This window comes from Aptenodytes patagonicus, chromosome 1, assembly GCF_965638725.1.
Source record: "Aptenodytes patagonicus chromosome 1, bAptPat1.pri.cur, whole genome shotgun sequence".
Classification (NCBI taxonomy): domain Eukaryota; kingdom Metazoa; phylum Chordata; class Aves; order Sphenisciformes; family Spheniscidae; genus Aptenodytes; species Aptenodytes patagonicus.
The window spans coordinates 86,542,802-86,565,957 of NC_134949.1; the positions used below are offsets into that span (position 1 = coordinate 86,542,802).

The 23,156-nt window shown below is 42.8% G+C and overlaps 1 protein-coding gene and 1 long non-coding RNA gene across 5 annotated transcripts in view; one reads left to right on the forward strand and one right to left on the reverse strand.

Annotated features, from left to right (window-relative positions):
• Window positions 1-4,579: 4,579 nt before the first annotated feature.
• Window positions 4,580-7,740, reverse strand: LOC143164135 (uncharacterized). Its single transcript, XR_012996028.1, has 2 exons — window positions 7,008-7,740; window positions 4,580-5,540 (listed from the first exon to the last, which is right to left on the reverse strand). It is a non-coding gene; the product is annotated as an uncharacterized LOC143164135 (long non-coding RNA).
• A 64-nt stretch (window positions 7,741-7,804) lies between these two features.
• The window catches only part of CRACR2A (calcium release activated channel regulator 2A), a 70,507-nt gene continuing 55,155 nt past the window's right edge, over window positions 7,805-23,156 (forward strand). For 2 of the 4 annotated variants that reach the window (XM_076346251.1, XM_076346278.1), the window contains exons 1-3: window positions 7,811-7,895; window positions 8,578-8,706; window positions 20,799-21,037. In XM_076346251.1, the coding sequence (XP_076202366.1) occupies window positions 20,870-21,037 (168 nt within the window). In that variant the 5' untranslated portion in view covers window positions 7,811-7,895; window positions 8,578-8,706; window positions 20,799-20,869. Of the gene's footprint in view, window positions 7,896-8,577; window positions 8,707-20,798; window positions 21,038-23,156 lie in introns of all 4 variants that reach the window. The other 2 variants (XM_076346259.1, XM_076346269.1) reach the window with 2 other exon arrangements.

The window sequence follows — 23,156 nt, forward strand, 5'->3', positions numbered from 1 at the left end:
TGCTGAGCTGCAATCGGGAAGAATGGATACTGTCTCCTGAGGGACAGGGCAAATAAGTAATGTAGATCTTAAGTCTTCTTGCTTTGTAAACTCTTGATTTACACAAATACACCTGTTAATTCATGCTTTATTACTGAGCTGATGTTGCCTTACTGGAAAAAGTGCCAGTTTATGTGTCAACTCTAATTAATCATGTGCCAATGCTGAGCTACCCATGGTTTAAGAAAAACATTTCTAATGAAGGTTATATGGAAGGAAATGCTTTTCTTTTTAGTTTTTTTTTAATTTATTATACATTATGCCCAAGAATGGTCTATCCCAGCATCCAGAAAGTCAAGCAAAAGTGGCAAGATGCCTGCATGGATGAACGAGGAGCTCCTGTCTGAACTCAGACATCAAAAGGAAGCACACAAGAGGTGGCAGCATAGAGAGGTGACCTGGGAGAAATACAGCAACGCTGTCTTGAGCGTGCACACACAGGGTTAGGAAAGCCAAAACTAACTTGGGAGTTGAATGTGGTAACGGATTTGAAGGGCAACAAAAAGGGCTTCTACAGGTATATCAGTAACAAAACAAAAAAACCCAAACCAGAACAAAACCAAAAGAATTAGGGAAGCAATGGGCCTGTCGCTGAATGGGACAGGGGACCTGGTGACAAAGGACAGGGAAAAGGCTGAGATACTCAATGCCATCAGGATTCCCAGGGCCCTGAGACAAAGGGCAAAGTCTGGCACGGTGAAGACTTTCTCTCACTGGAGTCGGATCAGGTGGCTGGTACAGGGTCCTGTGGCTGGGGTGCCGTGATGGATGGTTATCGGCTCTGCAGGAGGGCTAGGCAGAGCAGGTGAGGCTGGGGGATGGCACTGTATGTAAGGGAGGGGTTGGATTGTATGGCGCTTGCAGTTGGCAATGACACGGTTGAGACCTCTGGGTAAGGATGAAGGGGAAAGCAAATAAAGCAGATATTGTTGTGGGAGTCTACTATCAACCACCCAGCCAGGACGACGACACCGATGAATTATTCTACAAGGAATTAAGGGATATCTCTAGGTCAACCACCCTTGTCCTTATGGGTGATTTTAACTTCCCAGACGTCAACTGGGAATATCATACAGTGGACACAAATAGGTCCAGGAAATTCCTGAAGCACATTGAAGATAACTTCTTGGTGCAGGTATTAAGGCAGGCAACTAGGAAAGGTGCCCTTCTAAATTTGTTGTTTGTAAACAGAGAGGGTTTCGTGGGCAAAGTGGTGATTGGTGACTGTCTTGGTCACAGTGACCATGAAGTAGTTGAGTTTCAAATCGCTGGTAATAGAAGAAAAAATGCCAGCAAGACTTTGGCACTGGATATGGGGAGAGCAGACTTCGGGCTGCTGAAGGAGCTAGTTAGTAAGGTCCCCTGGGAATCTGCTTTTGAAGGTTTGGGGTCCATGAATGCTCATCACTTTTTAAGAGCCATCTCTTAAAAGCGCAGAAGCAGGCCATTCCAAAGCGTGGGAAATCAAGCAAGCGGGGCAGAAGGCTGGCTTGGCTGAGCAAGGATCTTCTTCTAGAACACAGGCAAAAAAGGAAAGTTGGAAGCAAGGACAGGCGACGTGAGAGGACTACGGAGATGCTGTTCGCCACTGTACAGTGAAAATTCATGCGGCCAAAGCTCGATTAGAGTTCAAGCTGGCCAGCATTGTGAAGGATAACAAAAAGAGCTTTTTTAAACATGTTAATAGCAAAAGGAGAATCAGAGATAACATTGGTCCGTTGCTTGACGGGGTCGGTCACCTCACAAATATGGACGTAGACAAAGCAGAGATGTTTAATGCCTTCTTTGCCTCTGTCTTCAACACCAATGGTGGGCCCTGGGACCCCCAGAGCCCTGTGTTGGAAGACCGTGACTGGGAGGATGATAAACTCCCAGCCAACCCTGAAGTTGTTCGAGACTTGCTGCTCCAGCTGGATGCACATAAACCTATGGGGCCCGATGGGATTCGTCCCAGGATATTGAAAGAGCTGGCCGATGTCATCGCAGGACCTCTCTCCTTTATTTTTCAACGGTCTTGGGAGTCTGGAGAGGTCCCAGTCGACTGAAAGCTGGCAAGTGTTGTCCCAATTTTCAAGAAGGGTAAGAAGGAAGACCCTGGTAATTACAGACCTGTCGGTCTCACTTCAGTGCCTGGTAAAATTATGGAGAAGGTTATTCCGGGAGTTACTGAAAAACACTTGAGATACAGTGCAGTCATTGGTCATAGCCAGCATGGGTTCACGAGGGGAAAGTCCTGCTTAACCAACTTAATTTCCTTTTATGACAAGGTCACCCATCTAGTTGACCAAGGGAAGCCAGTAGATGTGGTTATTTTGGATTTTAGCAAAGCTTTTGATACTGTCTCTCACAGTACCTGGACAAAATGTCCAGCACACAGCTAGACAAGTCCGTAATACGTTGGGTGAGCAATTGGCTGATGGGTCGGGCTCAAAGGGTTATAGTAAATAGGGCTATATCAGGCTGGTGACCAGTCACCAGTGGGGTTCCCCAGCGCTCAAGTTTTAGGGCCAATGCTCTTTAATTTTTTTTATAAGTGATCTGGACGCAGGAATTGAATGTACATTAAGTAAGTTTGCCAGTACTACTAAACTAGGAGGAGCTGTGGACTCCCTGGAGGGTAGAGAGGCCTTACAGAGAGATCTGGGTAGATGAGAGAGATGGGCAATCACCAACCGTATGAAATTTAACAAGAGCTAGTGCCGGATTCTCTACCTGGGACAGGGTAATCCTGGTTATACATACAAATTGGGGGATGAGAGGCTGGAGAGCAGCCCTGCAGAGAGAGATCTGGGGGTTTGGGTTGATGGCAAGTTGAATATGAGTCAACAGTGTGCCCTGGCAGCCAAAAGGGCCAACCATGTCCTGGGGTGCATCAAGCACAGCATAGCTAGCTGGTCGAGGGAGGTGATTGTCCCACTCTGCACTGCACTGGTGCGGCCCCACCTTGAGTACTGTGTGCAGTTTTGGGTGCCTCAATATAAGAAGGACATCAAACTGCTAGAATGTGTCCAGAGGAGGGTGACCAAGATGGTGAAAGGCCTCAAGAGCAAGATTTACAAGGAGTGGCTGAGGTCACTTGGTTTGTTCAGCTTGGAGAAGAGAAGGCTGAGGGGTGACCTCATCACAATCTACAACTTCCTCAAGGGGGGGCAGTGGAGGGGGAGGTGCTGATCTCCTCTCTCTGGTGACCAGCGACAGGACAGGAGGAAATGGAATGAAGCTGCGTCAGGGGAAGTTCAGACTGGACATTAGGAAAAGGTTCTTCACTGAGAGGGTGGTCAGTCACTGGAACAGGCTCCCCAGGGAAGCAGTCATGGCTCCAAGCCTGTCAGAGTTCAAGGAGCGTCTGGACGACGGTCTTAGTCATATGGTTTAGTTTTAGGTAGTCCTGCAAGGAGCAGGGAGTTGGAATTGATGATCCTTATGGGTCCCTTCCAACTCGAGATATTCTAAGTCTATGGAACCTGATGGGATACATCCCTGAGAAGTGAGGGAGCTGGCCAGTGTCACTGCAAGGTGAGTCGCAATCAGGAGGAGTGTTTCTGGCAGGTTTGAGGAAGGTGATCCTTCTCCTCTACTCAGCACTCAGACCACATCTGGAGTGTTGTGTGCAGTTCTGGGCTTCCCAGTATAAGACATGGACGTACCGGAGTGAATCCAGCAAACAGCCACTAAAATGATTAAGGGATTGAAACGCCTGAGGAGAGACTGAGAGCTGGGACTGTCTAGCGTCAAGAAAAGAAGGATCAGGGGGTAATTTTATCAATGTATATAAATACTTGGTCAGGGGGATTAAGAAGACAAAGCCAGACTCTCCTCAGTACTGCAAAGTGAAAGGACAAGAGGCAATGGACACAAATTGAAATACAGGAAATTCCACTTAAACATAAGAAAAAAAATGGTTTTACTGTGTGCATGGTCAAACACTAGAACAGGTTGCCCAGAGAGGTTGTAGAGTCTCCGTCTTTGGAGATTTTCAAAATCCAATTGGACAAAGCCCTGGGCAACCTGCTCCAGCTGACTCTGCTAGGGGCAGAGCAAGGTGTTGGAATAGATGACAGCCAGATTAATTCCATGATTAAAGCTTGATTTTTAGAAAGCATTTTTTTTTGCAGTGTAGCATGATCAAACTTACACTGCTGCAGGTGACACGAGCATGAAGTCAACATGTATTTCCTTTACTCTGGCAAGTGCGATGACTCTAGAGCAGGTCAAGCTGGAAGACCTCCAGTTTCCTAGATGTCAGTTAATACAATTTCCGTTTTATAGCCAATCTGTAAATTTCTTGTACTATGTTTATGACTCCAGTTTCTGTAACTTTTCCTCTGATCCCTGAGCATAAAAAAGGAAAACATGATTTTGAATGTTACTATGAAGTTCCCTCAGGGTGATGCAATTTCATAGGCAATTAAAAGTTGCATTAGTGTGGAAAGCCAAAATAGGCCTGTTACTAACAGCCTAAACGTAGAAGAAAATGACCTCTTGCATCCCAACAGTATGATGGCTCTCCAAGACTGAAATAAACACACATCATCATAAATAAACTGTGAAATACAGCCTGTTTTATTTAAAGGGTGGGGGGGTTATTTTTATATTGCACTTGGCATTTCCTGACTTAAGAGCTGCAAGCTGTCTTCTGCCTACCACCTGTTTCTGTTTGTAGTTCTGGCATTTGTATAACCCAGTGGTAGAGATTGTTATCCAGTTTCTAACGCATTTTACATTAAACATAGCAGTCAGAAGGTTCCTAGCTCTGGACAATATATTTTGCACCCTGTTGTTTTTCAAAATCTCTTGGGTTTAGTCCTTGAAGAAAATCAATGAGTTTGTACCTAGACTTCATAGAGAACAATTTTGGACCCATATAAAAGGGTGGAATTCTTTAAAGTATTCCGTTTACTGCTGTAATTTATGCCTGTGCTAAGAAGTAGATTCATGCATATGCACCTTTATTCTCAGGCTCTTTTTTCTCTTTGCAGTTAGTGTCATAGTCTCTGACATCACAGTACATGAGTTTACTACTTTTCACTCCACTTACTCCAGGAGGGAGATATGGAAATGGATTTGATTCTGGCTTTTCATGAAGAACAAACTTGTGGCTGCTGAAACCTGTCAGGGTCTTTGTCTCTGCCCTCATCAGCCAGGGAACCGAGTGCATATGAAGGTATATGATCAGAAACTGCTGAAAGAAATCACAGCAGTACGAGTACAATTTTGAAAACATAATTCTATTCTGAAACAGGTTTCTTCAAGGCCTCGGAGGCTGAATTTTTGTGATAGTATATAGGATTCTGATGTTCCAATCCCACCAAATTTCAATGTGATAAATTTACCCTTTAGCTGTAGGTCAAAGTAGTCCATTCCTTGTGTGGGTCGTGGGTTTGATGATTACAGTGAGTGGTTGATAGTCCTCTGAAAGACATAGGTAGTTGCTCCTCATTCTTGCTACTCCTCCAGTCTGTGAATGCTTTGATGCAAGTCCAATATTCTTCCCAATTTTGCTAAAAAGAAAAGAAAAAAAAATCATTTTAAAGCAGAGGACATAAAATGGATAGGTCTCATGGTGCAGGTTTCACCTGTCAGGTGACACTCACTTAGTCAGGACACTCAGTTAGTTGGAAATAATAAATACTCAGTTTCTTCTTTTGGCTCATGTAATTAAATCCAGCAGTTCCCACGACTACTACTCACAAGAAGTAAAAGCGAAGATTTCTTTCTTTGTTTGGGAGACCTAGACAAGACAGTTCAATTCAAACTGCAGATTTGACCCAAATTTTCAAACAATACGAGGCTAAATAATTTAAATTGTGAATTATAATAGTTACTGCTAAGCCCTATCTTCTAGTCGACATGTATCTGCATGGGTACTGCAATATAGTAGTGGTCCTACACTGGTTAAGTATTGTATGTCTTGCTTCTTACTCCACTGTTTGTTCTTCCTAATGAAGAGCTAGAATCCATAACTTTCTGCTATGAGAATGAAAACAGGGAGCAATAGCCCATTTCTAGCTGGCTCTGTAAGGCTCTACTCCAAAGTATTCACAGATACTAAAAAAGTAAGTAAAGTAAAGAAATTAGTTGACTAGACAAGACCTAGACAACCTCAGTGACCAGCTCTTCTATTATTCCTTAGTAGGCCCCAAAACTTTCTTACAGAAACTGGAAAGTCTAAACTGCATCATACTAAATGATAAGGAAGAAAATGGAATTATTTGTTCCAATAAGGTGCCTAAGCAGTCCCTAGTTTTAAGATACATTCTCTGGGGCCTTAATACATTAATGTTACCACTAAGTCTGCAAATGCTACTTCAGCAAGCTTTTTTCCCCATACATGTGACAAATTCTCTTTGCTGTTCTAGAATTTTCCTCAGTCTTAGCTAATCCTGAATTCAGGATGTTTCTTGGAAATATTTCTATGTTGTTTCTCACCCCGTCTTCCCTGAATTGTTTTAGTATGGAATGCTGTGGAGCCCTTTAGAATAGTTTTCGACATGGTAAGAAGTTAACTTTCTATATGCTGTCTTCAGTTTCTCCACAAGCTTCTGAATTATGTCTAGTACCTTGTGGCTAGCAGCATGCCTTCATTTCTCTGAAAGAATCTTGTAAGAAACATTGTCCACACCTTTAAAAGAAATGTAATTCCATCTTTTACCCACTATTTTACTAACACAGCAAAAAGTTAAATAGAAAAGTTAGCCTGAGTCAAGTCAGCATGTGCAGAGTATTATAGCTATTCAGCATGCTGAAGATTTCATGGTAACTACCTGTGTGCCTATTTTAGCCCACAGTACATATAAGGCAGCTGCCGTGGTAAGCAAGTTTCAAATATTTACTTTATTACTGAGTATGGATGTGAGCAGGAGGTAAGCCTGAAGGGTTACAGGCTGTTCAGGAAAGATGGGGTGGGAAGGTAAGTAGGAGGGCTTGTACACAGTGAAAAGTAGTGTCTTGGGTGCATGGAGGTTTACCTTGGGACAGCTGATGAACCCATGGAAAGTGTGGGTAAGGACCAGAGAACAGACCAGTGCAGATGATGTCATAGTAGATGTCTGCTACCAGACCACCTGGTCAAGAAGAGGCAGATGAAGCCTTCTTCAGGCACCATGCCCTAAGAGCTCTTCTGCAGCTGGAAGAACTATGTTGAGGTTTTTTTCTCTTCCTGGGGGACTACTCAGAGAACCTGATCCCAGATGCAGATATTTACATGTTTTTCAAAATACACTTTGGGCTAAGTGAAATCTCTGATTCAAATGAATGTGAAATCAATTCTGTCTCCTGTTGCCATCTTCCGTACATGTGTAACTAGACTTGGGACACCTTGAGATCACAAGGCGTGGAAGATCCTAGTTAGTCCATTTTGATTGGTCGCCACCTTAAGATCTTGCTGTTGGACGAGTTTTCCCGCACCCTTCCGAACCCTTCTGCCCTGTGCCGTTTAGGTTACAGAGATTACAAGTCCACGCCTTTACCCTAGAGAAAGCCGTCGTGCACGTAGTCCTGGCTGCAAGAGGGACGAAGGCAGGCGGTGCCTCGTCGACTTCCCCTGGCTCTCCGACCCGACCCGCCGCCGGGGGGAGAGCGGGTCCTGCCAAAGGTGAGGTGCGACCGGGCCCCCGCGCCGCAGCGGCCTCCCGGGCGGGGCGCCCGAGCTCCGACTGCACGGCCCCGCCCCCGGGGCGCTGCCTGCCTCGCCCGATTATGCCACCCGTGCTCGAAACAAAGTTTAGGAAGTTGTTTCAACCTGTTTCTGCGGTCTTACTTCCACGCTGAAGCGAGGGCAGGCGGACAGCCGGGCTGCCCAGCGCGCAGGGCTCGTATCGCACCTTCGCCTGGGCGCCTGCAGGAAGCGGCGGGAGGTGAGTGGGGGGAAAGTGTCGTGGGCCGAAAGAGTCGGAGGAGGACAAAGAAGAGGACCGTGCACAGCCAGATCATTCTCCTAGCGAAGCTGCTGGCGGAAAGGCACCCGCGGCCGCTGCTTCACCCTTCTTCGCAGAGCCCCGGTGTCTCAACAGTGCCCCGCTCTTCCGCTGCGCTCCGCCTGTTGCAAGCTTTGCTTCCTGCGGGGGGCTGTCTGCAAGAAAACATCGCCTTTGCGGGTTCAGCGGGGCCGGCCAGGGGCTTAGCGGGTTCAGGGCAGCCGGCAAGGGACAGCCGTTACTGGCCCGTATCCTGTCCCCTGCTGCCCATCGGCAGCCCTGCCTCCTCTCGGGGCGGTGGGCTGCGCCCCGCGGCGGGGCCGGCGCCTGCCGGAAGGAAGCTTGGAAAAGTTGGCAGGGGCGGAGGAGCGCCCCTGCCTGCTGGCTTGTGCGGGGCGCAGGGGCGGTACGGGGGCGCGTCCGAAGCCGCTGTGAGGGCGGCACGCTGCATTCGCAGCCCCGGCCCTTTCGTTAACCCTCAGCTCGCTCTCAGGCTGGAAGGCGGCAGGATTAGAACCGCAGTCGTTGCCGAACAGGCTGCTCCTGCCTCCGCATCGCCTGCCTGCCGCCGTGAACGCAAGTTGCTTAAGCCCACTCTGCCTTCTTTCCTTTCTTTGTACAGCACTGGTACCAGCACTGGAGCAACACGGGGTGAGAAGCTTGCGTTCAGAACGACAGCTGAGGGTGCCGGAGTGTGAGGTGTCGTGGCTCCTTCTACACAGAGAATATTTCATAAAGGTGGTGCCCAAAGGTGCTGTTGACTGATAGTCTTTGCGTTTGCACTTCTGCGTTCCTCATGTACCTTCATGCTAAGGCCGATAGACAGTGTCATAGAGAAACCACTTTATGTCCTGGTTACTTCAGGAGCTGCCCAGTTGGTTTTCAGTGTACGCTTCCCTGCAGATCGAAAAGATCATTGAGTTTGTGGCTGGTTGAGTGCCTTCAGGGTGGGAACAGGCCCACCAAGTACTTAGTGAAGATGAAGGCAGTGCTGCTACTGATGCTTGTAAAAATGATTCTTGTGTTCCCCTACAACAGTTTGGTGTCAGTCTTACACTGCTGTAGCACTAGTGTGGTATCTGATTTAGTTTTTTGTCTTTCTTGACACTAAATGCTTATGATGACTGTAAATGACAATTATAAAAGAAACTTACTGCTACCAGGATAATAGATTTCTTAATATATACCAATAGAACAGATTATGACTGCATGTAATGAAACTTGGATAGTGTCACAATTGGGAGAATGGTGAAATCCCTCTGGAACACTTTGACTAATTTAACATACTTTTCTGTTTTCTTAGTTGCAACTTTGTGGTTTTCAACAATAGTTTCCAGGTTAGTTTCACTTTTCTCTTTAGATGGCATATATGAATTATTCTGATGCACTGGTAAAAGTTGATTGGTTGTCTGAGGGATGTCCTAAGGACTCAGATATCTGGTGCCCAAATTTATCATTAGGGACTTCAGTATTGTACAACTCAAAAGGTAACTGTTACACCCAAAAGAGTGAAAATTAAATGTCAATCTTCTCTATATTAAATTCTCATCTTTCTTGAGATCAAGAAAAGAAATCAAAAGTCAGTGTTTCAAGTACAAAGAGCAGATGTATTTCTGTGAATGGATTAAGTAGCAAACGAGATTTAGGGCGGTAATAGTTTACAGTCTCCTGGTCTGCCATCTCTTGGAGACTTAAGTTTACTGCTGCTGAAATGAAGGAGGTATATTTGGTTCTGTGTGAGACACCTCTCCCCCCCTTTTCCTCCTATCTTGTGATGGACTAGAACTGTAAAGAAAGTAGCAGAAATTAATGCACTGAAGAACATTACTCTGCAAGCTTTTCTTGTGGTTTCTTCAGCCCACAGGATGCACGTGCTGCTATCTCTCTTTTTCTCCTGTTTCTGTTCACTGACAAATGACATACTGTCACGATTTTGTAGTTGGGTAAGTGGTGGCCATATGGAGGAGTAAAGAATATAGATGGAGATTCCCTCTCCATCGTTTGCTAATTTGCAGTATAAGTATATATGAATATACAGTTCTGCATATAAGGAGGGAGTAATACATCTTTAGGGTTTTATTTCTCTTGTTAAAAATGCAGATTTAATCAGTTTAAGTTAAACCTGATGTAAAAACATAGAATCATAGAATCATAGAATAGTTTGGGTTGGAAGGGACCTTTAAAGGTCACCTAGTCCAACCCCCCTGCAATGAGCAGGGACATCTTCAGCTAGATCAGGTTGCTCAGAGCCCCGTCCAACCTGACATTGAATGTTTCCAGGGATGGGGCATCCACCAACTCTCTGGGCAACCTGTTCCAGTGTTCCGCCACCCTCAGTGTAAAAAATGTTGTCCTTATATCTAGTCTAAATCTACCCTCTTTTAGTTTAAAACCATTACCCCTTGTCCTATCACAACAGGCCCTGCTAAAAAGTTTGTCCTCATCTTTCTCATAAGCCCCCTTTAAGTACTGATAGGCTGCAATAAGGTCTCCCCAGAGCCTTCTCCTCTCCAGGCTGAACAACCCCAACTCTCTCAGCCTTTCTTCATAGGAGAGGTGTTCCATCTCCCTGAGCATTTTCATGGCCCTCCTCTGGACCTGCTTGAGCAGGTCTGTGTCTTTCTTATGCTGAGGGCTCCAGAGCTGGACGCAGTCCTCCAGGTGGGGTCTCCCCAGAGCAGAGCAGAGGGGCAGAATCACCTCCCTCGACCTGCTGGCCACGCTGCTTTTGATGCAGCCCAGGATACGATTGGCCTTCTGGGCTGCGAGCGCACATTGCTGGCTCATGTCCAGCTTTCCATCCACCAGTACCCCCAAGTCCTTCTTGGCAGGGCTGCTCTCAATCCCTTCATCCCCCAGCCTGTATTGATACCGGGGGTTGCCCTGACCCAGGTGCAGGACCTTGCACTTGGCCTTGTTGAACCTTGTGAGGTTCACACAGGCCCACTTCTCCAGCTTGTCCAGGTCTCTCTGGATGGCATCCCGTCCCTCAGGCCTGTCAACCATACCACTCAGCTTGGTGTCATCTGCAAATTTGCTGAGGGTGCACTTGATCCTACTGTCTATGTCACTGATGAAGAGATTAAACAGTACCAGTCCAAATATGGACCCCTGCAGGACACCGCTTGTCACTGATCTCCATCTGGACATTGAGCCGTTGACCACGACCCTCTGGATGCGACCATCCAACCAATTCCTCATCCACTGGACAGTCCACCCATCAAATCCATACCTCTCCAGTTTAGAGAGAAGGATGTTGTGGGGGAACATGTCAAAGGCCTTACAGAAGTCCAGACAGACAACATCTGTAGCCCTTCCCGCGTCCACTGATGTAGTCACTCCATCATAGAAGGCCATAGGTTAGTCAGGCAGGACTTGCCCTTGGTGAAGCCATGCTGGCTGTCTCGAATCACCTCCCTGTCCTCCATGTGCCTTAGCATAGCTTCTCAGAGGATCTGTTCCATGATCTTCCCAGGCCCAGAGGTGAGACTGACTGGCCTGTAGTTCCCCGGGTCTTCCTTTTTTCCCTTTTTAAAAATGGGGGTTATGTTTCCCCTTTTCCAGTCAGTGGGACCTTCACCGGACTGCCATGACTTCTCAAATATGATGGATAGTGGCTTAGCAACTTCATCCGCCAGTTCCTTCAGGACCCGTGGATGGATCTCATCAGGTCCCATAGACTTGTGCACCTTCAGATTCTTTAGATGGTCTCAAAATAATTGATATAATATAACACATACTTGACTCCACTGTCCATGACTTATCCATGCAGAAGCACCAGGATGCCTGTGCCAAGAAACTGACCGAAACCCTAGTTAAAGACTTTGGAGCTCTCTCCAGACAAAGATCTAACCAGGTCAGGCCTCGAGTTTTCAGTCTAAATCTGATTTATATATTATCCTAAGAGAAAACAAAAAATTGGTGATAAATATTTGCCTGCATTTCTAGGCACCAGTGCCCTTTTCTGGGGTAGTTCTTCCCCACATTCAGTAAGTTGAATCACACCAGGGTCAGATAAGCAAGGTATAAGGTATCTTACTGGGAGTCTTGTCCAATCTGCCTCATTAGTCACTATCAGATTTATTGTGTCATGTCTCAGTCTAATTTGACTTCCTTCTCATGCTCTCCTTCTGCTGTGCCTCTGTATCATGTGTTTGTTCTGTTGTGTCCCAGACTACCCCTTGCTGTGACACCTTATTTTTGCCAGACAGAAATGATGAAGTAGCCATACTTGTTACACGGTGGGAAGTCACCACATTGCTCAGCCGTGGCCAGCATATGTGCCCCTTTGAAGAGCCTGTGACCTCCAGAGAGCCACACCAGAAGATATTCTCCCTATCCGCAGTACCATGCAATAGCCCCTTTTTGCTCACATGACTCATCTTATCCCTTAGTCTCACAGAGGGGGTGTCAAGAAAGGTGAAGGGTCTTGCTGGGGAACTTCTATTCATTAGAGAGCAGCATAAATGGAGGCAGGGATCCTGCACAGTTGCAAGAATAACCTTTTGACTAGTTGACTCACAGAGAATGTAGAAGTTGTACTTCCACTTGAAAGCAGTGGTGAATTAGAATCCAATTAAGAATCTGTAATGATGCATTTTTAATTGTTTGTGTTGCTAGCATTGTTTGTAGAACTAAACAGGATGAGGTACACCAAGCCTACTAATCAAATATAGATAAGTGGATTTGTTTATATGTGTTTCCCAGACCTTGGAAGTGAGCCATGCAGAAGAGAGAGCATGAAAGTTATCTTGTACTGCATATAGGAAAATATGACACTTCTTGTTCTTTTACCATTACTTCTTGCAATGGAAAAACAGTGGACTAGCAAATTAAATATTCCTGTGCCTCACTCACATGGTCTTGTCCCATACAGACTGTCCCACTGACTCAGGTGAAGGTGGTTTCCAAGAGCAAGTTTATAGTTTTAGAAATTCTGAAAATTTTGAAAATAAGAATTCTTGCAAACCCAACTGCAAACCAAGTGCCAAATAACTAAGGAGCTGCTTGGAACATGCCTCTTGGGTCTTCTAGTGCAATCTGCATTAGTTTGGGTTCACTAAGGTCAGTGGCAGAGTAGACTGAAATTTTCCACTAACATTTTTTCCATTAAAAATGAATTTTTGATTTGAAGTGAATATTTAAGTTGCATCTCAAAATCCTTAATTTAGGTTAAAGATGCAACATTCCTTGACAAACTAGAAATAGAGAGTGTATTTTAGATTTCAAGCCAAATTTTTGTTGGTTTTCAGGCAGATAAAAGGTTTTGATTTTTTTTTTCAGAAGTTACATTTTTAGCAAGGACTTTTGGAGGAGGCAGAATATTTCAAGATTTTTTTTCTGAAAATGATGTATTTTAAAGATATTCTTGTCAACCAGATTTCACCAGCTGAAAGTAGCTCCATTTAGCAGTGAGTCATTAGGAAAACCTGAAAGATAAGACAATTAAAAGGAACATACACTGCTTTACTTAAACTTTTTCCAGGCCTTTTCTTCGGAGGGGGTGTGTGTCTGTTTCCAGTGCAAATAATTTGTCAACAAATGAAACAGCTCATATGAATTGGCAATACCTCCCACCAGAACATCATGTTACAGGTTACACCATTTACTAATATAATGCTGTTATTAATATAGTTATTTCCATTTAATTTCAGTGCTTGGGACAATGCAGCACAATAAATCATGCAGTCAGATGGAGTCAGCTTGGTTTTGACTTTATCATGCTCGGAATGTGTTGCATATGTTGTAAGGCGCTCCTTCTTAGCAATAGGTTTTACTTCTCTGAACTAACATTTTATGTTTTGGAAAGAAGTCAGAATAATGGTAAAATAGTTCTATATAGTTCTATAATAGTTCTGATACAAGTTCTATAACTGCTAATGTCACTACTGTTTACATGCACACATTTATAAAAACTAATGCTGTAGCCACAAATGTTAGCCAGAGCTGTTGCCCAAAATACATAACTGGCCAAATTGTATTTGGATGCAGTAAGGATTTATTGATAAGTTAGAGTGATAGAGACAGAATTTTTGGTGAAAACACACGCTCAGATACACATACACACTTATACCACCATCCTGCTCAGGTGTTAGGTAGGTCAACAGTTTCTTGAAGACTCAAAGTTCTTGCAACCAGCAGGCAGGCAAGGAACAAGAGGGAGGGAGAACAGGTCTTCTTGGAGGTGGTGTCCTTGAATAAGGCACGAAGAGCGGGTGGAGGGAGAGAAGGAGAGCGTGGGTCCTTGAAGCATGCAGAGATGACAGGCAGGGTGCTCTGACAGCTCTGATGATCCTGTGATTATTCTGCAACTGATTTCCATGATGATTGTTGCCCCTAAATTCAGTGTCCTTTTATAAGAAGTTTGCATTTCCAGTCAGTTCTTAGCTTTTTATTTCTGAAATACATTAAAAAGGAAGCATCCAGAGCAATGAAGCAAGAGGAAAAGATGCATTTCCACTAAAATCCTAACTACTTAGAGTAGCTTTACTTCTCAAGGAACCTAGCAGCACGAAGGAGGTCCATTTAATTTCACCCTGCCTTTTCAATATGGATCCCTAAGAACTGCTAATGTTTAGGCAATAAATATCAGAGAAGATAGTGCTGGAAGGAAAGTGAGGGGTTCTGTAGTTATTGTTGCCTGCACATTAGTGGTTTTTCATTAGTGTTTCCATATTGAAGGAGCAGAATGGGGAATAAATGAATCTGCCTGCTTCCTTTGCTTTCCTTTGTTACCTTTGGACATCTGAATTTCAATACATGGATAGTTTTGTTTACTGCTTCCACAGAGGCCAGCAAGAAGCCGGGCAGGCGACTTTCTTCTTCATCTGTGTGGGAAGCTAGCCTTTGGGAGAGGCAAATTTTCTTACAAACCTAGTGAAAACTAATTGCTTGGATGGAAATGTTAAAAATAAAAAAGGTTAATGAGGACATGATCACCAGTCAGAGAGTTGGGATCCTGCATCATTGTGCACAGAAGTGACATAGTTTGGGTTTTTTCCAACATTTGGATTTGTGGATTCATCTAGGGACAGATACCAAGTGGGGCATCTGTCTCTCTCCAAAGTCTTCCGTAGCCTGTTTTAGAATGGTTAATGCTGTCACTAAGCATCTTTTTTGTTTTTCTCCTGTTTCCCAGTTAATATTGTGGAGACTGTGATTCTGACCTGGGTTTTTTTTCCTTCTTCTTTAGTTTTAGGTATGTTTTTTTCCTTAACCAGTCATCTTCTGAAAATGAGGAATTTCATTTATATGATTACGATGTATTTATAACCTACAACGTCTTCTACCAGGTCTTTTCCCTCCTTGATTTCTGCTTATCTCCCTTACCTTGAAATAAATTGGAAGAAATTTTATGGAAATCTAAAAACTTGTTGTGGTATAAATGAAGCTTTGAGCTTGCATTATGCAGAATATCAAAGTAGGTGATCCTAATGGTTCCCTTAATCTTTAAAAGCTACCATCAGAGCTGGTTGGAGAGTTTCTATTAAGACTGATTGTAAACAGAATTTGGTTCCCACACACAAATTTACTTGCAGGAAAGGAATTTCTACATAATTTAAAGTTTTTCCTTTTTTAGGCCAGTGGATGCAGGTTTCCTTTGTTTTCTGCCTTTGCTGCTGCCCTGAAAATATTTTCATGAGACATTTCTTTCGGACTATCCTGTTGTCGTCCTTCATAGGAACTCCAACCTGCCTCAGATCTCTCCCCCAACAGTTAAACTCCCCACACTCACCTCATGGTGCACTGTCTCCTGAGATGAAGAATCACGAGACATCATGTGCATCAGGAGAGAAGTTACCTAGCCAGTGAATTCAGGCTGTGTGGAACAAAAGAGGCTTTTATGACACATTTCAATGCCTTTCTGAAGCAAAAGCACAAGACTTGCATGTTTTTACTTGAAAAGTCAAAATTGGAGGAGTGAAAGTCCCATTTTTCATCTAGTTCAGTCCAGCTGTTCATATGGTTAGGTCAGGCTTTATAATGCTTCCATGAGAGCTTAGAGGGTAATTGTCTTAGTCATAGTAGAGGAAGAAAAATATGGATTTTTTTTGAGTGCACAACTTTGTATCTCTGTTAGTTATTTTAAGTGTTGGACCTGAATTTTTACCTTGAACGGTCATAAAATCTTTAAAAAATGGCTAAAAGTAACATTGAGGTCCACTGATCTATTAATCTTTCTCAAGGAATGATCACCTATGCCCTTATTCACAGATTTGTGTTTGTTCTGTTCTTCCATGATGGCAGTTGCACTACCTTTGCAGTCAGTGGTTCAGTGCTCTCCTTTCTTTATCATTGGATGTTTTTTCATGTCTAGGTTGTCTGCTGTGTTACAGCACAAGAGTGTTACTTCTTGTGTATTGCATTATGTGCATAGGGAGTATTTTTCTCCAGTCCTGTATCTAGCAAACTTCTATGTACTTGAGGATGGTTATTGTGCTCTCTTTGGTTTTAGCAGTCCCATTCCTCTGTCATTCTCTGTAGGTCCTGCTTTTTTTTATTCTTGATTTTTCTTTGATGTGTGTCCTTGATGGGCCACTTGGCCTTAATTGAGCTAAATTAACCATAACTTTCCAAATTAAATTGAACGGATTCTACAAGAGGGTTCACTGTCTAACTGGATGAACACGTGTCCAAGGGCAGGGCATGGTATAGGGAACAGAATGACTTCTTTCAGCAGGCTTGTGCCAACTTAAAATAATTGTAGTGGTACATTTTAGCAGCTTTAGAAGCTTTTCAGCATAATGCTAAAAGATAACTAACTATGACACTAAGTTCTGAATAGGTCCCTGTTCATGTGTCAGGCATACTGCAGAATAGCTGCAGGTTATTTTAACAATGATAATTTGGTTGTAGGAAAATACATTTCTTGTAGCAAAAGTATGCAATCTAATATTTATTTTCCAGTGTTTGTAAAACCTAAATGTTATCTCTCATAAAAGTATTTTGTACAAATCCATAGTGGCCTCAGTATTAAGAAAGCTTACTACATTTTTCTGCTGATGAGTCGTGTTTGGAAGTGTGCTGCAGAAAGTTTGTACCTATAGACAGATGCTAAAAAAAATATTTTACTAACACGTAGAAACTCAGAGACATGAATGCAGGTAAAACAGCTCCATAAGTTTTTAACTATCACAATTAGGGCGAATGGGGCTGATCTGTGGATCAGCAGTACTCTGTATGTCTAGAGTTTGGTGATTTACAGTACACCTGACTGGAAAATCATGGTGAAAATGTCATTTGAAATACTAACAGTGACCTGCCTTTTGCAGACCAGTCCAAAAATACCTCATGATTAATCATCTGTAAAAACCTCATAAAGCCCACATCCTTGTTCAGTATTATTTGGAGCTATGCTTCTTTGCATCAGCTCATGATACAACCTATTTTGCATAGTGAAGTGTTTGTAGCTAAAAGAGTGGAAATCAAAGGTCTTAAGAGAATAGAATAGTGTTTTGAATTTGTAAGCCATTTGATTTCTAAAGGAGGTGGATGAGTGAATGGAACTACCAATGTTATTTAAAATTGGCCTTGGAGTAATTACATTGCTGATCCAGTAATGTGGGGCAAATTGCAGTTTTAATCGTTCATGTTATTACCGGATTTTGCAAAGTATCAGGACACTCCAGGAATTATGATGAACTGTACCAGCTTTGGAAGCTGCCATAAGGATTAAGAATTTAAGTGTATGCTCTAATTTAATTTTCTGCTGTATTCAAGACGCTTGCTGTGTAGCAAGTTTTTATGATGTGTATGAAAGGTGGGGCAACTTGTAAGAAGGTGAGGCTCCTGTGATGCACATACTGTATTTTTTGTGGTATGGAAGTATTTAGAAAGCATGGTGACATTTTCTGAATCGTATCTGTACTGTTTGCTAAATGTAAACAACTTTCTCAAACTGTATATAGTGCCTTTTTGTTCCACCATTTTTAATCTGTTCTCATATTTCTATTCTTTCACATGCAATTGACTATCTCTTATTTGCACAGTTTTTCTTTTTTCTTTTTCTTAAGGAAGTCTAATGAACTGTGCAGTAACCACAGGCACTAGCAGCACTTACCAGCATGATTAGCTTGGCCTGTTCCTGCAGTTGTGGCCTTTTGAGAAATTATTGAGATGTGAAAAAGAAAAAAAAATGTATTACAGCCAATACACATGGAGTCTGTGTCAGATCTTGTCAAGACCATCTTTAGGCTGCGCTTGTCCCACTGAGTTTTGGTATTTTTAAACCTGTTTTTAAGTTAGTGTCACTGCAAAGTTGAAACTGATGGCCTGATTTTTGATTACCTCATACACTGGTGTCAGTCAAGAATGAGCTGTATTGAAGTAAGTGAAGTTTAGGTGTGTAAAAGCAGTATGAAAGGAGAATCTCATCCAGACTGTTACACCACTGTAGTCTGAATGTGGCTTGCAGTGGCATTTCCGTCTGATCCACTTGTGGGTGGCTCTATAGTGTCAGAGCAAAGATTCATCTAGCTCATATACTGTTTTTGAGACTGTCTAATACTGGAAATGTCAGGAAAGAGCTTAAGAAACAGGGCAGTTATGGAGTGATCTTTTCCTTCGTGTATCTTCCCAGCTACTGATGGTTGGTCAGACTTTCTGAGCTAGAAATTTTCTTCATAAGACAAAGAGTACAGCTGTACAGGCAGCTGTAACAGCCAAATGCCCCTTGTTCTGTCTGACCTGTATTCCTTCTGGCAGCGTTTCCTGGCCTTGTTATTTTTCCAGGGCCCACTTGGCTGCCGGCACGGGTGCTCAGGCAGGCTTCGGTGCCTTTTGGGGTGCGGAGCGCGGTGAGCCCCAGCAGAGGGCTCACCCGCCGCGGCAATGAGCGGTGCCCAGTCCCTGCATGCTGTGTGCAGGCGGAGGGGCAACAGCTCGGTTCCAATAGCTGGTCTCCAGGTTTATAAAGCACCCCTGACTGCCGTACGTTACAATTGAAGTAAGACCCATTCTGGGAAGGAGTTTCCTTTAGGAAATGGGCATGGTATTGGGTGTAGCCATCCTTTGCCTTCTCTCAGAATGTTTTTTCTTCTGCTGCTTGCAACTCTGCTTTAGGAAGGATTTTGACAGCTAAGTTCTGTGGTCATTAGGCCAAAATTATTTCAGCTTTGGAGAGTATTTGAACAGCAGTCCTGGGATGATCGGAGTTGCAAAAGAGAGGGAGGGAGAGAGAGGAAAATTTAGCTATGTTTGAGATCTTTGCTACATGGTTTCAGAGGGGGTGGGTGATTTGCTCATCGAAGTCCTAGTTTGATTTGAAGTCAATGGCCTGTTTACAGTGCTTTTGTGCAACATGGGGAGTCCAACAGCCTGGCCCATAGCTATTGGAGAAATCACTTTGTCATGGAAAGCCACTGCAAGTTGCAAGCGTGACAAACTGTACATCTAAAAAGTTCTTGGAAGATGCTGTGTTTTAAGAGGTATAAAGCACTGCCAGGTTTGAACTTAAGCATAGAATAAAGCAGTCTCTGGCTGAGTTACTCTGTCTATGTGATCAGAGCCTTTTCTGCTTAAGAAGCTGAGTAGACAAGCTACAGTTATTTTTTCGTAGGATTTTTCCTTCACATCCATGCAGTCCCAATGCCTGTACTCTGAAGACAACATACATTTCAGATTCAAATAATTCTCACTGGCCTCTGTTGGAGTTGTTCCAGATTGTGCCAGTCATGCTGGATCAGAATCAGGCCATGTTCCTTTGTAATAGTCAAATGCTTCTCAAAATACTTCTCTCTGTTAAAAATTATCTGACAAATTTGTGGCTACTTTAGGTAGACCTATTTAGAAAAACAGAAATACAAATTCAAGATGCAGATACAAAGTCAAGTTGTTGCATGTCATCTGAGCCCTGGTAACTGTACACATGTTCTTAGCCTGTCACAAATACACAGTACCTCAGTGAAGTAGACTGTTTCTCTACTTGGTTTTCCCACATGATAATAAGTTAAGATCATACAGTGAGTCGTACAAACATCAGGTGAGGCATGACAAGTCGATAGTGCCTTTGAGCCCATAGGCTTTTGGGAAAGCCTGCTCCTTTTGTACTGATACTGTGTGTTGTACAATTGCACAAGTCTGGAGAGGGAAAACTGTTTACATCTGACCTCATAGAATGAATTTAAGATAAAATTATAACAAAAAATATATATAGAAATATTTTCATGCAGGGGGTATAATACAAATTTTCAGAGGCTCTTTAGAATGTGATTAACTTATGAAGCCTTCCCACGAAGTTCATGAGCAATTAGTTCTCCTTCACAGATGAAAGTCAAAGCCTTAAGTAATAAGGATGAATCTAAGGGAATGTTTCAGAATTCCATAATCCGTTATCTTTCTTTTAATTTTACTTAATTGATTTGAACACCATGATCCATCAGGTTCCATCAGTCATCAATCACCTTCCATTCTATAGCCATCATATGAACTGTATTCCAAAGCACTGGATGCAAATTGTGATATGTGGTGCTAAGATGATCAGAGTCAAAAAGATATGAGTTGAATACTTGTAGTGACTTTAAATTATTTTTTCATTTACCTGTATTTCTTGTGTTTTCTTGTTCACGTTAATTGATTGTCTGTATTTCTTGTTAAACTGGCTGCTTTTGCTTTGAGATTCCTTTTCAGAGCTAGTTTTTTCTCCTCCTTCCCTCAGATTCCCCCCTCCTCATTCATTGTCCCATTTGCAGTGTCTTTAGTACAGCCCATCAAGGGTAGGCATTTTCAAAAAGCTTTTTCTTCTTCTAAGTTTTAGTGCCTAATTAAAGAGATGATTGCTAAGAGATTGTAGAAAGCATCATTAAGAGGGTCTGATTTGCTCTTTTCCTTACCTTCCATGCACAGGTTACAGATCAGAAATTGTGAGTAAATGGGATAGCAGCATCCCAAAATATTCCTGTGCTGAGATTGTGACAATGGACAGAATACAAGGAGACTATGCCAGTCCTGTGCCACCAGGAGATGCAGAGAGGAGCAGGACTGGAGAACAAGACCCAGGACTAACTGTGTTGGGAAAAGCACATGAGTTCTTTCGGATCTGTGATCTGGAAGGCAAAGGCTTCATCACTCGTCAAGACATGCAGGTAAAACAAAATTGGCTATGTGACATGCACAATGAGAGAAGCTCCTAATGCCCTTAATGAGTTGAGACTGATTAATTTAGAGTTAAAAATTGTAACACCCTCCTGATAACTTTAAAGATTTATGAAGCATTTAAAATAATCTCTTTGAAGTCTTACATAATGCTTGCATTTGTTTCCACAGACAAAGCACAAAAAAGTGGAAAATCAAAGTAAGTGAAGTTTAAAAAAATGCCCCAGGAATTTAATTCCATTCTCATTGAGAAAGTTGAAACTCCAGTAAATTTATTACTGTGTGATTTGCCACAGCATCACAAATGTATTCAGTCCACCAATTTTATCCTTCTGTTTTTTTCAGCACAGTTGTGTAAATAAAAGTCTTTCACTTTGATTTCACCTGCCAGACAACGGTGAACTCTCAGCTGGATCACATGTATATGTAGGAAGTACAGAGGAACAGTATTTTAGCATTATTCAATGTTCGCACTAATCTTACCAAATCGTTCTTAAATTGTTTGAGGGGCCAAAGTCAGATTTGCTGAAAATGTTGATGAAAAAAAGCAACTATATAACAAAATCTTTTGAAAATGGGATTAGGTGCATATTGCAGAAATGATAAGATGATTTGAACCAGTATGTGGCAGAAAACAAGAATGTACTCATGCTTGACATGGAAAGCATAATTTCATTGTGTTAATCCGTTTCTACCTCAGTACTTACGGATGAAATAGAATTGGAGAGCAGTAGCAAATAAATTCAGTGCAAACTGCTACCAACAGAAGCATCTAATATAAAATTTAGAAACCTTCCATATCCTCAGAAACAAATACGTGTTTGCACATAGGAAAATGCAAGCAAAACACTTTTAACTACCTATGTTGGAAAAGCAAAAACCTCGTAGTAAATTGCTCAGATTACTAGCTCTCAAGAGCTTTCTGTGCAGTTGTGTGTTGCTGAGTTTTGTGATGACCTGTGCTAATTCTGCAAAGTTGAAAAAAGATGTGTGCTGTAGGCTTTACCAATATACATTCTCTCACTGAAGTAACTGAATGCAAGCAAACAAATATGCATGCAAGTTGCATGGTAAATCCAGACCCATAGAGAATTTAATGGATTATAATTTTATTGCCTTTCCAAAAACTGAATGGCATATATTTTCACCTAGTGGAAGACCCATATATGTATATGTATTTATGTGTATATAAAAAGTTTTAATATCTGTTTTTGCAAGGAATGCAAAAACATTTGGTTTTGTTTGATTCTAAGTTTTATGCTTAGAGTGCTGATAAATTTATACTTCAGGTTCTAAAGCAGATTCTGCAAAAGATGCAGTATAAAAAGGGTTACAAAGAGTTGTGAAGAACAGATAAAGTACGTCTTCTATTTCACCATGAGTATTTGTTTACCATACCTACGACTTCAGTACTTATGTAAGTGGTTCATTGTCGTGGTTTAACCCCAGGTGGCAACTAAGCCCTACACAGCCACTCACTCACTCCCCTCGTGGTGGGATGGGGGAGAGAATCTGAAGGGTAAAAGTGAGAAAACTTGTGGGTTGAGATAAAGACAGTTTAATAGGTAAAGCAAAAGCTACGCACGCAAGCAAAGCAAAACAAGGAATTCATTCACTGCTTCCCATTGGCAGGCAGGTGTTCAGCCCTCTCCAGGAAAGCAGGGCTCCATCACGTGTAATGGTGACTTGGGAAGACAAACGCCATCACTCTGAACGTCCCCCCCTTTCTGCTTCTTCCCCCAACTTTATATGCTGAGCATGACATCATATGGTATGGAATATCCCTTTGGTCAGCTGGGGTCAGCTGTCCCAGCTGTGTCCCCTCCCAACTTCTTGTGCACCCTCAGCCTACTCGCTGGTGGGGTGGTGTGAGAAGCAGAAAAGGCCTTGACTCTGTGTAAGCGCTGCTCAGCAGTAACTAAAACATCCCTGTATTATCAACACTGTTTCCAGCACAAATCCAAAACATATCCCCATACTAGCTACTATGAAGAAAATTAACTTTATCCCAGCCAAAACCAGCACATTCATTTAAATACAGAAACAAGGATGCTCAGAACACTTAGGAACATGTTTCTTATATTTGCTTTTATTTCCTGCTGACCCAAT